This window comes from Cenococcum geophilum (assembly GCF_001692895.1).
Source record: "Cenococcum geophilum 1.58 unplaced genomic scaffold K441scaffold_8, whole genome shotgun sequence".
Lineage (NCBI taxonomy): Eukaryota > Fungi > Ascomycota > Dothideomycetes > Gloniales > Gloniaceae > Cenococcum > Cenococcum geophilum.
In genome coordinates this window covers 1,090,558-1,104,711 of record NW_027137566.1, presented here as the reverse complement: position 1 = coordinate 1,104,711, position 14,154 = coordinate 1,090,558, and the positions used below count along the sequence as shown (strand labels likewise).

Genomic DNA, 14,154 nt, shown 5'->3' with positions numbered 1-14,154 from the left:
AACTTATTTTACCCCAGTCATGGAGCAATTCTACGGCGTATAATAGTGGAAAAGTCAGGTCAGGCTAACAATAGAAGTAGCCAACAAAGATTAGAGAACTAATGGTAGCTAAAAGCGGCGGTTTGAGGGGGCATGACGGGATTCTGGAATGTCTGGGTTGGAGGCTCGGACGTAGTAGCTGTGCCTGTAATGGTAGAGGGAAACTGAGGCTTGAAAGATGCTTGAGCGGACGTGACGTGCGGTTTTTCAGAGTCGATCTGCTTTGGAATGGGAGCACAGTAAGTCTGTGGTGTTACTTGGATCGGTCCTGGCAAGGCTGGTGCCTGAGAAGCACCATTCGGAATAGTTGTGGTGGTTATATTCGCGGGGGGAACTGGAACAGTAGAGCCATTGGCTTGTAATTTGCCATGGATATTGGAGGACGGCTTGACAGTGATTTCGTCTTTCATCGCACCAGGAAAACCAGACCCCTTTCCATAGCGAAGATTGACCACCAAGCTGCGTTTTGGTTTAGCCTCAGTTCCATCTTCGGATATTTCGTCACTAAGCTCGCTGTCGTCTTCGTCGTCATCAACATCCATTTGATCAGGAATTTCGTCATCATCATCGCCGCCCCATTCTCCTCCGGATGAACAAGCGTCCTCTTCATCATCCATCTCATCAACAGAATTATAGCCTTCGATGTGTTTGCGTACTTTGGGCCAACCACCCCCTGGCTTGGCAGTTGCGCGGGCGGCACCACGGGTGGCACGCCCGTGGGTAGGATGAGGCTCTTCCGACGCTTCAGACCGCTCATATTCTCCAGTGGCTGGCGATACCCTATCCGTGGTAGTTTGCCCGCTAAGCAGTGACTCTCCATAGTTCCCTACAAGCCGTGACCTAACTTGACGACCGCTCGCAGTAACAGTTGGACCAGATGGCGCCGCCGGCGTCGCTCTCCCTGACTGACGTGTTGACCGCCGGGCAGATGTAGCATCTGAAGCATCCTCCTCGTCGTCGTCCGAGAATGTGTACTTCATACGCTTGCCTCGAGTCCTGCCCTCGTAAAGCGAAAAACCTGGCTCAGGCCTGGTGAAAGCAGCCTTACGAGCTAAGCGATATTCTCGGCGCTTGCGTTTCTGTCCATTGATTAGCGATAATAGCTATGGTATAGGTGCGTATAGCGTTACCTCTTCGGTGGCCTCAAAACGAGGGATGGCGTTGGATATTCTCTCGCTCAGTTTTCTAGCAACCTGGCTGCCGTCCTCCGTAAGTTTCTGGGCAAGGACGCGAAGCTCGTCAATAGAGCCAGCGACACTCCACCAAGTGTTATGTTTGAGTGCTGGATTACTCTCCCGGTAGACTCTGAAAGCAGTATCATCCTTTCCTTCAACGAGCCAGTAGCGTCTTTTGTCCCCATCACGACCCCAGACTTGTACGGAAAGTGGCTGATTTTCATCACTGTCCCACCGGGCTTGTTTGTATGAATCTTTGATAACGGTCGAGATAGCCTCTGAGCCGTGCAGACTCCAAAGTATTAAAGTCTTAAGGAGGGTGAGCTGCAATAAAGGGGGTCAGCGGAAGTATACCATAATAAAGTCAAGGAAGGCTGAGACGAACGCGTTCCTGTGGACTCATGGTATTGAACGATCGACCACCATGGAGTGGATTGACTCCATTCCAAGCTCTTGGCCATTGATGCTTCTGGGTCTGTATAGCCTCCTCTAAGGCTCGGCCATAATGCCCTCTCCTATAAAGTCATGACGCATGTTAGCGGGTGATCTTTGAAAAATATTTCTTGAGCACCTCAACGCGTTCAAAGACCCGCGCATACAACGCAGATAGAGCGTATTACTGACTCGACATATTTCTTGCGATTGAGGACTAATCCAAGAAGAGCGCAAAGAAGACTCTCGACTTGCGGCGATGGCAATTGATCAACAACCCCTCTCTCTATATCTTGCGGTCCCATTTGAGGCAATTTCGCAGGAAAGGCATCGCAGAAGCGTGACCTGAACATTACAATGAACTGCATATCGTATGGTGTTAGCTGCATGCGCATCTCGAGGCCGGGCGTGTAGAGGTGTAATTCACGTCCAACAAGACGCGATTTACGCGATATCGACTTACAGCTATATCAGGATTATCTGCTAGGACTTCCTCGTGAGGTGGAGACGCTGGGCGTTTCTTCCGCGCCGGAGAAGACTCGACGAAGCTGAGGATAGAGGCATTGTTCTTTGAGATAGACTTTACGGAGGACTTCGGTGCTGGAGTGGGCTCCGGCATTTCATCATCCGTTGAAGGGGGTGAGGATAGAGCAGAAGACTCCGAGTCACTCATTTTGGTGGCTGTTGTGTTGACTTTGTTGTTGTTGTCCAGTCGGTTAGGTGGGTAGGTGCGGTGACTGTGTTTCGAGGTTGGGAATGGAGGGAGGACGATGAAGGAAGCTAGGCATAGACCACACCGCACGACGTAATTTGACCGCCTTGATTCGCCAGTCACCCATAAAGCATCAGTCAGACGTCTTCACAGCAGCTTTACAATCACTGGTCTCCAGTTGGTTCTTAGGAGACTCCTAGAGCTGAAGACTCAGGAGAAGCGACGAATATAGTAAAAAGAGAGTTTATTAGAACGCCCAGGAGCGATAGGTCTATAGGTCTATATAACGTGCAAATATGCTAACGAGAGAAGGCAAGATGATACGCCATGCATCGGTTTTTCATCCATAATAACCTCCGCATCCAACAGTATTATTGCATTCGATCGCATTGCAATACGACGTTACAGAAGGAGTATCGCGACGTAGTCTGATATTGTTAATGATGTAGGGTCAATGGGTTGAGCGGATAGGATTTGCTTGATGGTCGGGCGCAAAGCAACACGTGAGTTTCAACCCCGACCCGACAGCAACCAGCTGCAAGCGGCACCCAACATATACATTTCTGATGCGACGCTGTGAAGGTGACGCTTAAAAACTCGTGTTGTCTTTCTCTTCGAGGTTGAACGTTTGAACGGCGGCACAACCCAGAGGCTTAGCTTCGGACAGGGCCCAGAGATCTCGGTGATCGCAATCTTCTCCCACGAAATGATGGGGAAACCGGTCTTTCTGACACGACCATCCACAACACCAGCAACCGGCAGGGTATCGAGCGATCCACACCCGTGAATTTGGTGGTGTTTGCGATAGAACCTGTTATTCCGTCTCTTTTAAAAAGAAATGGAGAGCAATACTATCATTTCAAGTGCACGCTATGCTTATCGAATATGAATAATCACAACTAAGTATGGAAAAAACAGATTAAGCACACAATGAGGTAAAAATCGCGAATCATGAAGAATAGGCTACTTAGCCATAAAACGAGGCACATAGCAAGTGCGGTAAGATAATACAGTTTTTCAAAACCTACATATATGAATGAAATAAAACCGATAAGTTCAACTTATAAGAGTATAGCCTAGCAACCGATAGTGTTGTAAGAGAACAGCACAGAGAGTACTTTGGCAAAGGATCCCTGAACAGTGGATCCACATGTGGTTTTGGCCTGACACTATTTTCGCGGTGTTGGCGGTCATAGAGATCTACCTCTAAAGCTATACCCGTAACATAGGTCTTGATATGGGTCGTTTAGAATGTTGAGCAATGAGAGCAATGTGATGAAGTGAGAGTCGTAGGCGGGCGGGAGCGAGGGGAGTGGGCTGAGGACATTTCGACGCTTGCAGCGCACGTGATTTGTGGCTCGCTTACGCACGCACTGAGGAAATTCAACCTCGTCCAAGCCCAGATTCGCATCACGAACTTCATTCCACGACAACAGGACTCAAGATGGTAAGCTAGAGATAATCCTATTTGGAAGTTCCCAATTCCGACACCAAATACACTACACTCCTAGTTTTCTCGAAAGCGGATGTCTCAGGATTGTTCCCAAGATACATTCAACGACTTCAATCAAACGACATCTGAATGAGCTTTAGCTAACACTCAACAGGGTCGCGTGATCAGAAACCAGAGGAAGGGGTATGAACGCAATTCAGTTCCTCGTATGAATTCTAAATACTGACAACCTTCGAAGTCGCGGTTCGATCTTCACGGCCCACACCCGCCTAAATAAAGCTCCTGCGCAATTCCGATCACTCGACTACGCCGAACGACATGGTTATATTCGAGGGGTTGTGAAGGATATAGTCCACGATCCTGGCCGTGGTGCTCCTCTCGCCAAGGTCATCTTCCGTGACCCTTACCGATTCAAACTCCACACCGAGACCTTCATCGCCAACGAGGGCATGTACACTGGTCAATTCATCTACGCCGGCAAGAACGCAAGCTTGACTGTTGGCAACGTGCTACCTTTGGGCTCCGTTCCGGAAGGTACCGTTGTTAGCAACGTCGAAGAGAAGATTGGAGACCGGGGTGCTTTGGGACGAACTTCCGGCAACTATGTCACTGTCATTGGCCACAACCCTGATGAGGGCAAGACGAGGATCAAGCTCCCGAGCGGTGCGAAGAAGGTTGTCAAGAGCAGCGTTCGTGGTATGGTTGGTATCGTCGCTGGTGGTGGAAGGACAGACAAGCCTCTATTGAGTACGTGCAGGGGTGATACGTAAATACGAAAGGAGAGTACTAACAAAAACTGCAGAGGCATCCCGTGCCAAGCATAAGTTTGCCGTCAAGCGCAACTCTTGGCCTAAGACCCGTGGTGTTGCCATGAACCCTGTCGACCACGTAAGTCTCACAGCTGCTCGGACACTTACGAATAGCGTGCTAACGTAACATTCAATAGCCTCACGGTGGTGGTAACCATCAACATATCGGTAAAGCTTCTACTATCTCTCGTTACGCTGCACAAGGTCAAAAGGCTGGTCTCATTGCTGCCCGGAGAACGGGTTTGCTTCGCGGTACACAAAAGACAAAGGACTAAGGGAGGAGATATGGGTGCATGGCTTTGGGTGTTCTCTTTCGCTACGGCTTCGGGTTGTTTCACGGTTGTAGTATCCAATCGCGCCTGTGAATAGAAAGCTGGTGCATTTCAAGATTCTGGGAGGATCCACTCTGAATGTGAAGTCGGAAAATAAAACGCCAGAAAATGACTCAAAGCGCCGACAGGGCTGCAGTTTCGTAACATGGCAGTTCTGATACACGCATCGTCTACAGTACAGGTGCCATGTGAACCCGCGCGATTCGGATTGAATAAAGGGATATCAATGAGGGTTTACTAAAATTAGGACATGTGTTGTTTGTGCGCGCGTGAAACATGAAACAGGATTTCCGGTCAGAGCCTCAGGTCTGTAACGGCATTTGAAGAGCATTGGGAGAGCAGCTCTCGTGAAGCGCCTAAGTCAACCGCCGCCAAGGTTTGGGGCCCGGGTAGCGATTGGACTGCGAGTGGTAGTGCAAGTGGCGTGTGGTGGGCCGCACGGGGCCGCCCAGGGCCGCCCACCTGCTTTTTATCGCCCAGCCCTTGAACTCTTGACTGCATAAGACCCGCTTACCCCAGATTGGAAGAATGAGAGCATGCGCGGCCCTGAAACTCCTGGACCTCTCCACTCCATCGCTGTAATATATACTCCTATGAACACCTTATCCACTTTGCACTCTCGCCGCCCCCTTCGTTGTTCGCTCTATTCAATTGTTCCGCGTTGCTATTGACCACTGAGAACTGCCTGTTTATCGATAATACAGGCCACCTCAACAGATCCCGCCACCACCCAACGTCGCGCTGCATCCGACAAGAACCGCTCTGCTTATCCTCCCACTGAATCTGCTCTCTGCGGTCGCAAATACGCAAGCATGAATGTCAACAAGAAGCTCGATCGCCTCAAGCAGTGGGCTGGCGAGAAGATGGGCGGGGAAGCTAAGACAAGTACCTCTGATGACTTCAAAGCTCTTGAAATGGAGATGGCGCTCAGGCACGAGGGTAAGGCACCCTACGTGTCATCAAGTGTGACAATTTACTCTAGCTCGTTGTTAATTCTCCATAGGCATGGAAAAGCTCCAAAAATCCATGACAATGTATGTCAAATCGCTTTCAAAGCGCAACGAAGTGGAGGATAGGGAGAAGGCCCTCCCAGGCGGATATTTGGGCTCCACAATGGTTAGCCATGGTGAAGATTTTGAGCCAGACTCAGAATTCGGAAATTGTCTATCTTGTAAGTATTGGACTCACTCCGACACCAGTCGCATTTGAATGGTCATGCTAACACATTTCAGCACTCGGCAGAGCAAATGAGAGGATTGCACGCATGCAGGAAACATACGTTGCAGGCGCTACTTCAAGCTGGCTAGAAGGACTCGAACGCTCTCTGGCTCAGATGAAGGAGTATCAAGTAAGCCATCCCCCGCCTACCAAGACACCACTTCATGGTCGCACGTGCATTTGGTCAACACTGGACACTAACAACATCTAGGCAGCACGAAAGAAGCTTGAGACACGTCGACTTGCCTACGATGCCTCCCTTGCGAAGATGCAGAAGGCCAAAAAGGAGGACTTCCGGGTCGAGGAAGAGCTCCGGTCACAGAAAGCCAAGTATGAAGAATCTAGCGAAGACGTATACAGGAGGATGCAAGATATCAAGGAAGCAGAAGTGGGCAGTGTCGCAGATTTGACAGCATTTCTGGAGGCAGAATTGACGTACTATGACCGGTGTCGGGAGATCCTACTTAATCTCAAGCGAGATTGGCCAGCAAGGTAAGCAGGGGTTCAACCCATTTCACTATTCTGCCGGGATGAAGGATATCTTTTCGGGACAGACTCGTGTTAATACATGTCACTTATAGGGATACTCGCGAACCCCGCCGCGCCACCCGCTCACGCTCCAATACTGCCCACGGTTACGCAGATCGTTACAACCAGACCGAAGAAGAACCAATGCCAGAACCCCGCATACAAATTCCTAAACTCTCGACTCGGGGATTATCACCAGGCCCAAGCCACGACTACCAAACCCAGAGCCCTGGCGGCTACTCCTCTCGCCCTTCAATCAACCGTTCCAATACGTTCGAAGGCCCCTCACGCATGCAGCGCGACTCGTCACCCGCTCCTATGCCGCGCATAACACGCGTTCCCACCGACTCCTCTATCATAATGGCAAATCGTGCACAGCTACGTCCCGTTAAACGACCAACAGCACCTGCAGACTCTTTTGCAGATCCATATGACGATTCGTACGAGGAGAGCAATGGGTCGAGGCGAGATAGATCCCCACCGAGTCCAGCTACGAGCCACGGGAGCTTACAGTCGCGAGCGGCAAGCTGGACAACGGGAGAGATAACAGGGGCGAAGAAAACACCCCCGCCACCTCCACCATCCAGGGCCAAGAAGCCGCCACCTCCTCCTCCGCCGATGAAGAGAAGCGCGTTGAGTAATTCAGAAACACCGCATTACTGAACCAGCCTACGGGTGCCTTCAGGATATGTTTCCGCACCCCAAAAGTTCGAATCAAAGAATCAATCTTGCATCGACGCCTTGCACTCATTTTATCTCCGATATGTTCTGGTGTTCTAGGACATTTCCTTTCACCCCTTCAGCTTTGAAAGTTTAGGTGCATGCATTGGGAACGGGGCCTGGCTGTCAGGTTTCTGGATTAGACTGGAATTTCCCTCTCATCGCGCTCTGCTCGTCATTTGGCTTTATTTTGCATTTTCCCATTTTCGCTTCCGCGGGACTGCGGGGCGGTCTAACGGAGTTTTGCATGGAACGGAAATGGGATCGAATCGCATATAGCTTGTACCGGGGTGAAGCTGGGTATGTAACATTATCTTCATGAGGGTATGATTTGATATTTTCCGATTAGCTAGATTTAATTGACGTTTTCTGCGGATTTGGCTGATGCCGTGTAAAGTTTGAGTAATTGATAAGATAAAAAAACTCTTCGATAAAGCTCCTACCTATAGAACGACTCGTAGCGCGTGTTGATCACGCACGGCCATCCTAACATTTCGCTAACTACTTTGCACGGTCTTCCTTAAATGGGACGAGATCAACAGCGCTGGAAGCGGCCAATTGGGTTTTCAGTAAAGCTCTGGCCAAAATTTCGCTCCGAAATACATCAGGGACCGAAATTATACCGCTCAGTAGGAAAGCCAGGAGTCCGCTTTCAACTAGATAACCGCCTCACACTACTAACGCATATAAGAAGTATTGAAGTAAGAGCGGACATTGCTAATCTATAATTCCCACACCGGCATACAGCCCCCGTGGCGTTGAGCGAAATGGCAAAAACTTTTTTCCTCCGCTTGAAGTTAATCCAAGGTATCCATCCCCAAGATGAGCCGCCCAATTGTTTATACAAGGTGTAGGGTTGACAGCTGAAGCGCTGTGCTAATTACATCACCCCTGACGGCGGTTGTCGGGCGCTCGGGTCCGGGAATTCCCAATTATCCTAGGACTCATGTTAGCTCCTCTGAATATAATGTATTTATGCGAACTGGTACGCTTTACCCATTGCTGCAGTGGCGGTAATTGACCACCGCCCCCGCTACCTATCCAGTCATTCTCCACGCCCTCGTCCGCTGGCACGAAAATGGCTGCGGCCTCCGAGGACGGAATTGTGGCCAAGAAGTCGTCAAGGCCGTCAGTAGAGGGAGCATTTCCGAGCCCTTCGAGCAGTGAGTCGATGTCCACGTCTATTCCCTCCATCTGTGACTGTGGCTGAATGGATAGGCGTGCCAGACCGTTTTCAGCTCCAAAAGGATAGGGATCTTCTATTACTCTGCTTGACCGGATTTTGTTCATCCTATGCTTCTTGAAATCGCGTCTCCCGTAGAATGTTTCAAGGATCTCTTTTATCGTCCAGAGCAGATCCTCACATCGTTCCTGCACGTCTACACCATAACAGTGCCCGAAAACATGGTCTATTATTGTAAACATGCGTTTTTTACCAGGGAGTTCGGGGTTGCGATATAGCTCGGTAAGAAGCAGTAGCACACTATGATACTGCTGGTAAGTACTTGCGTACCAAGCCCAAGAGCCAAGAGATGGGAGTGTCTCGAGCGTTGCGCCAGTCTCAAGGGTTGTCAGACCAGCTCTGAGAAGAATATCTCGTAACCTATTTTCAGATTCTGATCGCGTGTGATGAGGGTTCTGAGAAAGATGGCGGTACAGCAGCATCGAATCGCACCGTGAGAGGAGTAGTGTAGCTACCAAGCCTGCACAGCGCTGAATAGGGATTTGGGGATCGAGAAAACGAAGGTATGTAGAGTGGATATGGCGCTTTCGGGCCTCGACTCGTGCACGGAGATCATGGAGCGAGATGACTTTGCGGTCCATTTCAACGCGGCCACGAAAAATAAGGCGATGGAGTTCATTGCATTCGAAGCGGATCAGAGAGAAAGTGGCATCTGTCCAGCCCGGATCAGGAAGCGGTTGCGCTTGCCATGTCGCGGAATCTAGTTCGAAGACCTCGTCGTTCACGTTAAGAGGTAATGGCACGTCAAATTCATCAGAGCGGATCGAAGGCTGAGGTCCTTGTGCTTCTGCAGTCTTAACATCAAGGAAACAGATCTGGTACCAAAGAAGTGCGCGTATATGGCGTTGCAGTGGGCTGAGGGAGGTTGTGGAACTGTTGCCAGCACGGTGTATACCAACGCACTGCGCCAGGCGGATCACCGCACCAACAACTACGGAAGTGGTACGGGAGATTTGGGCGCGACATTGCGGTATCTAGGTTTAGCTCAGTATCTTAAAGAGTTTAGTGTAGCTAATAGGAGAATTACTAGATATATCGTGAGTGCTTGGAGCGTTTGAATATTTGTTGTTTTCGACCACTTGGCGCGCACCAGGGCCTGCTCGGTGGCCGTCTGAAGCCGTTGAAACAGGTCTTCTTGAGAAAGCCCAAAATGTGCCTTTGATTGAATCGTGGTAATACTGGCAGCAGCAGCTGTGCAGACGGAAAGTACTAATGCGACTGATGATTCCGAATTTGCGTGGCCCAGATCAATGTTCGTCCAGAAGCTTTCAAGAAGGCGTCTGAAGGAAGGAATATGCAAAACATGAACAATTGGATTAACAGACTCTAGATATTTTTGATAGAGTATTTCTGCTTCTAACCTGGTTGGGAGTTGTGCTATTTCAGAAGTGCTACTTGGGCTCCCATGTATTGAATTACCGAACAAAAGTGTCAGGGACGGTGACACTAAAGGAATCTTTTGAGCCGATAGTAGAACCGATGATTCTGCCACCCTTTGACTGGTTGCTGATAATGGGCGTTGCGATCTGTCTAAAAGAAGTCTCCCAAGCTGGAGAAAGGAAGAGTTTAGTAAAGGTACCATAAGATAAGAAGGGAAGAGGAAGAAATGGAATTGAGTGTTCTAGTAGAAAAGGGCACAAATACCTCTTCTGCGTATTGTAGACGAAACAAGCCGCAAACCCTTTCCGTCATAATCATCCTACCGATTTGCAAGTTCGCATCCATCGTATCTCCATCGCGATCTTCGTCATCCTCGTAGACGCCATCGTGAGCGGGCTGAGGGTTCGCCGGTAGCTTCCCCCATACATCGTCATCCAAGTCTACGTCCTGCTGGTAGGCTTCCCATTCGTAATCACGTGGAGGTGTCCCTGGAGTAGTGGTGGCGTTAGAGTTAGTATTTTCCGACTGGTTTCGTAATGGCAGTGGCTGCGTCCAATTGGCTTGAGAATTTGAACTTGACTCCCTCGGCCTCTTCCGTTGACTTTCCGCCACTGTTATAAAAACGCAGTCCCGTCCAAATGCGGTACAATTTTGACAAGGTTGAGTCTTGCTACATCTTGACTTCCGTTGACGGCATTCGATACACGAATTGATTGGTCGGGGATTACGGCGACGAACTACCCTAGATTGAGCGATTTGGTCTGGCATATCTCAATACCATCTCCAAAGATTGGCTGTGGCTGATGACAAAGGGAATAGCTTAAGCGTGGAAAGGGAGTGAAAGGCTGTTAGGTTGGTTGAGGGTTTTCCTAGAGGTCATGAGCTCGGGGTTGGGCTGACGTAATAAGGCTGAAAAGTAGTCAGCCCTGTTAAGCTAACACACCTAATTAACGCATGCTACCTTCTCAAAAAGTGCTAGCGTTCCGGATGCTCTTAAAAGAAATGTGATTGGTACTATAACCTGACACCGCTGCGCCTCCACTACTTTGCCCCGGTCAGTCACTGGAGAGCAAATAACGAGCTAAGGCCCTGCTATAAGAGCTTAACTATGAATGGACTCTTTAGCTATGATAATCCCTAGGCAGTAGACTCGTTAATATTGGAAAGATAGAAAAGTAGCTTTCAATTACCTCAAGTTCATCTACTGGAAACTGCTTCTAGAAGTATTCCGGACATATATATTGATCCGGAACGTGCCAGTTTATTGACAACCTCCACAGACCCTCCAGGAACAATGAGAATATCGAACCAGTTCATTACATCGAGCGCCCGACCAATTGAAATATGGCGCTTTATGGCGAACCCTTGATTGATGGTAGCCAAGTTTGCTGCGGCCGTGATGGTGATGTTGAAAAACTTGTTGTCGCGGCCTGCAATCACATTTGGAACCGACAGTGCTTCTAGTGGAGCAGCAAGATCCAGTGTGTCCATACCGGTAAAGACCATTACAAGTGCCTAAATGGTAGGCATATGGTATTCAATGTCTGGTATCATTAAAGGTTCTGATTGGTGTAATATAGGTTATCCCATCACCGTCAATTATCGTCCCACGTTATCGATAAGAATTTGGCCAATCAGGAGGCATGGATTGAGTACAGTTCCTTAGTACCCTGACGGGTGATGGGATAAAAAGATACACTCATATAGATGTTTTATCTTCAAACCCATTCGAATCATTATTTGCAATCTTTTTTTGGATTGATTTATATGTAAATCTCAGTCCGTCGTTGGGGATCGGACGTTCACTTTACGTTGGGAATCCCACAGTCGAGAAGCAAGAGACGGACGAAAGTAGTATGGGCTGGTTTTGTTTTACTTCATATGGAACTTCCGAAGCTGAACTAAATTGGGAATTTCGAAATTGCACTCAACTACCAGTTATGCATCGGGTAAGCTGAATTGTTGGCGGATTTGGCCTCGTGAACTCTTGTCCTGCTTCATGCTAAAGTTGTCTTCCACTACTAATCGGATAATATCATCAATAAACTGAAGAGAATAGAAGATCCGATCAGGGGATTCTGACCACTCCCATCCGACTGGGTGCAAAGGCGAATTCGCCGGCCGGGAAAGCCAACTTGGTGACGCCAACAACTGGACTCTTGCAGCTGAGTAGACCCTATCAACGGTGAAGGTTCCCACACTTCCGGTCAGGTTGCCTTCTTGTATCCATGGCGCTCAGGCAGAGTCAGCTTTGCAGCTACGTCGCACAGTCTAGCATTAAGGCGGGGGCTTAAACGTAACTACTTGTCAACACTAGCTCACGTAAGGCCGATCATATTGCTTTCGGCTATTTGCCTGCCACCGGGGGTTAGCTTATTTCCTCTTTAACGCGGGCGACGTTATTCGTGGTTCTACAAGTGAGACCTTATAAACCACTCGCCGTTAGACATATTCGAAGTTTGAAAATTCTCATATCTAATTCAATCAGACTTAGGCAGAATGGAAAAGCAAATCTTCGATTTCATCGTCGTTGGTGGCACTGCTGGTAAGACGAGAAAATGGAATTATATTAACTAAGGAGGGGGTCCGTCGCTGACGCTACCGATAGGTTATGTCTTTGCCAACAGGCTCTCCGCCTTGCTCCCAACCCTTTCGTTTCTTCTTATCGAAACCGGCCGGAATCTTATTCAAGTATTGAAACATCATTAGCCCACCTCCCTGGCGCAGGTGTCGAGTGGCAGAATCAAACAGTGCCGCAGAAATACGCTGGAGGTGTTATTCTAGACGCGATGGCTGGTAGGATCCTTGGGGGCTAATTAGCAATCAACTACTCAGCGTGGACGAGAGGACCAGCAATAAACTTGTGTGTATTTCTGGCATTTTAGCCTGGAGGTGTTCTGACTGAGAGCAGTGATCAATGATAACCGATGGTCCTGGTCTGGAATGCTCCGATATTTCAGGAAATCCGAGACCCTCTGCCCCGGAGAAGATCCAATTAGCACGAGCTTACATGGTGTTGACGGTCCGGTGAAGGTCAGTGCATTTATTAAGAGCAATATTAATCTTCGCTCAGGTTGCTAGTGAGAATGGTTGTGGTACCAAACCTCCCTCAAAAACTTCATCGCGGACACGTACGAATCTATTAGTGTAGCTCATGCTATTGATATGAACGGGGTAAAACCCATTGGCTGCTCAGAGATCTATAGTAGTGTATATGCCGGCAAACGACAATGGGCGTCCCAAAGCTATAAACTTGGATCAAATGCAAATGTTTCAGTGATAACAAGCGTATACATTGAACATGTTTTGATAGAAAACATGCGCGCACTTGGCGTCCAGGTGGACGTAATCGGAACTGAGATAGGTCAGATATTCCGCGCTTGAAATGAAGTTATTGTTTCAGCGGGAACTTACGGTTCTCCGAAATTGTTACTGTTGAGGTATAAATTATTCAGTGCTCCGTAAACTGAAAGTCCCCCCGATGGTGTCATCAAGTAGTATTGGCCCAAAAAGTGAGCTTAATCACCATGGAATCCCTCAATACGTTGAACTCCTGTTGGGGAAAGTCTTTGTGATCATGTGTGTATTCAGACATTCTGGAAGATCAAAGACGACAATACTGTTATAGGACAAGTGAGCCGCTCTGAGTGGATGTCCTTCCACGGCAACGAGCCTGCAGCACTGAATGATGCTCATCGATTGCTCCACGGCGATGACTTGGAAAGATATGTTGCCCCAGGAAAGGTTCATTCTGAATCCTTTACAATGTAAGCGACGCGCTCGGGTTGTCCGGTTATTCAGCTGATTAGTGTAGGTATGGACATTACTCATTTAGGGGCGCTACGTTAATGGCTCCCGAGAATAGTAGCACTATTACGATGCATAATACTCTGGTAAACCCGACATCTCGGGCTCCTTGACGCTCTCTTCTTCTAGCCCAAAAGACTCGCCGCTCGTTGACCCGAACATCCTCTCGACTAAGCTTGATCGCCGGACAATTTACGAACCAACTAAACTCACCAACCGGGTACTGGAAGGTGAGATAGGCTGGAACATGGGCGCTGAAGAGTTCGATATCTCAGACGATCAGCGTGGGAATATGTCTGAAGAGGC

General features: G+C 48.8%; 4 protein-coding genes across 4 annotated transcripts; 2 read left to right on the top strand and 2 right to left on the bottom strand.

The window, feature by feature from the left end:
* Positions 1 to 98: 98 nt before the first annotated feature.
* On the bottom strand, positions 99 to 2,319 carry K441DRAFT_545689 (uncharacterized protein; the record flags this gene model as incomplete). Its single annotated transcript, XM_067642824.1, has 5 exons — positions 99 to 1,118; positions 1,170 to 1,538; positions 1,600 to 1,729; positions 1,839 to 2,008; positions 2,110 to 2,319. The coding sequence occupies 5 exons, from the start codon at positions 2,317 to 2,319 to the stop codon at positions 99 to 101; spliced, it is 1,899 nt and encodes a 632-aa protein (XP_067507478.1).
* Positions 2,320 to 3,609: 1,290 nt separating this feature from the next.
* On the top strand, positions 3,610 to 5,202 carry K441DRAFT_703559 (60S ribosomal protein uL2; the record flags this gene model as incomplete). Its single annotated transcript, XM_067653480.1, has 4 exons — positions 3,610 to 3,638; positions 4,050 to 4,558; positions 4,614 to 4,699; positions 4,758 to 5,202. The coding sequence occupies 4 exons, from the start codon at positions 3,610 to 3,612 to the stop codon at positions 4,893 to 4,895; spliced, it is 762 nt and encodes a 253-aa protein (XP_067507477.1). The 3' UTR covers positions 4,896 to 5,202.
* A 562-nt stretch (positions 5,203 to 5,764) lies between these two features.
* K441DRAFT_685033 (BAR protein) lies at positions 5,765 to 7,361 on the top strand (the record flags this gene model as incomplete). The annotated part of the gene is made up of 5 exons (XM_067651840.1): positions 5,765 to 5,891; positions 5,956 to 6,123; positions 6,185 to 6,300; positions 6,382 to 6,662; positions 6,752 to 7,361. 5 exons carry the CDS (start codon positions 5,765 to 5,767, stop codon positions 7,359 to 7,361), a joined length of 1,302 nt encoding a protein of 433 aa, XP_067507476.1.
* A 937-nt stretch (positions 7,362 to 8,298) lies between these two features.
* On the bottom strand, positions 8,299 to 10,809 carry K441DRAFT_685032 (uncharacterized protein; the record flags this gene model as incomplete). The annotated part of the gene is made up of 4 exons (XM_067651839.1): positions 8,299 to 8,355; positions 8,415 to 9,635; positions 9,689 to 10,210; positions 10,306 to 10,809. 4 exons carry the CDS (start codon positions 10,807 to 10,809, stop codon positions 8,299 to 8,301), a joined length of 2,304 nt encoding a protein of 767 aa, XP_067507475.1.
* Between the last annotated feature and the right edge of the window lie 3,345 nt (positions 10,810 to 14,154).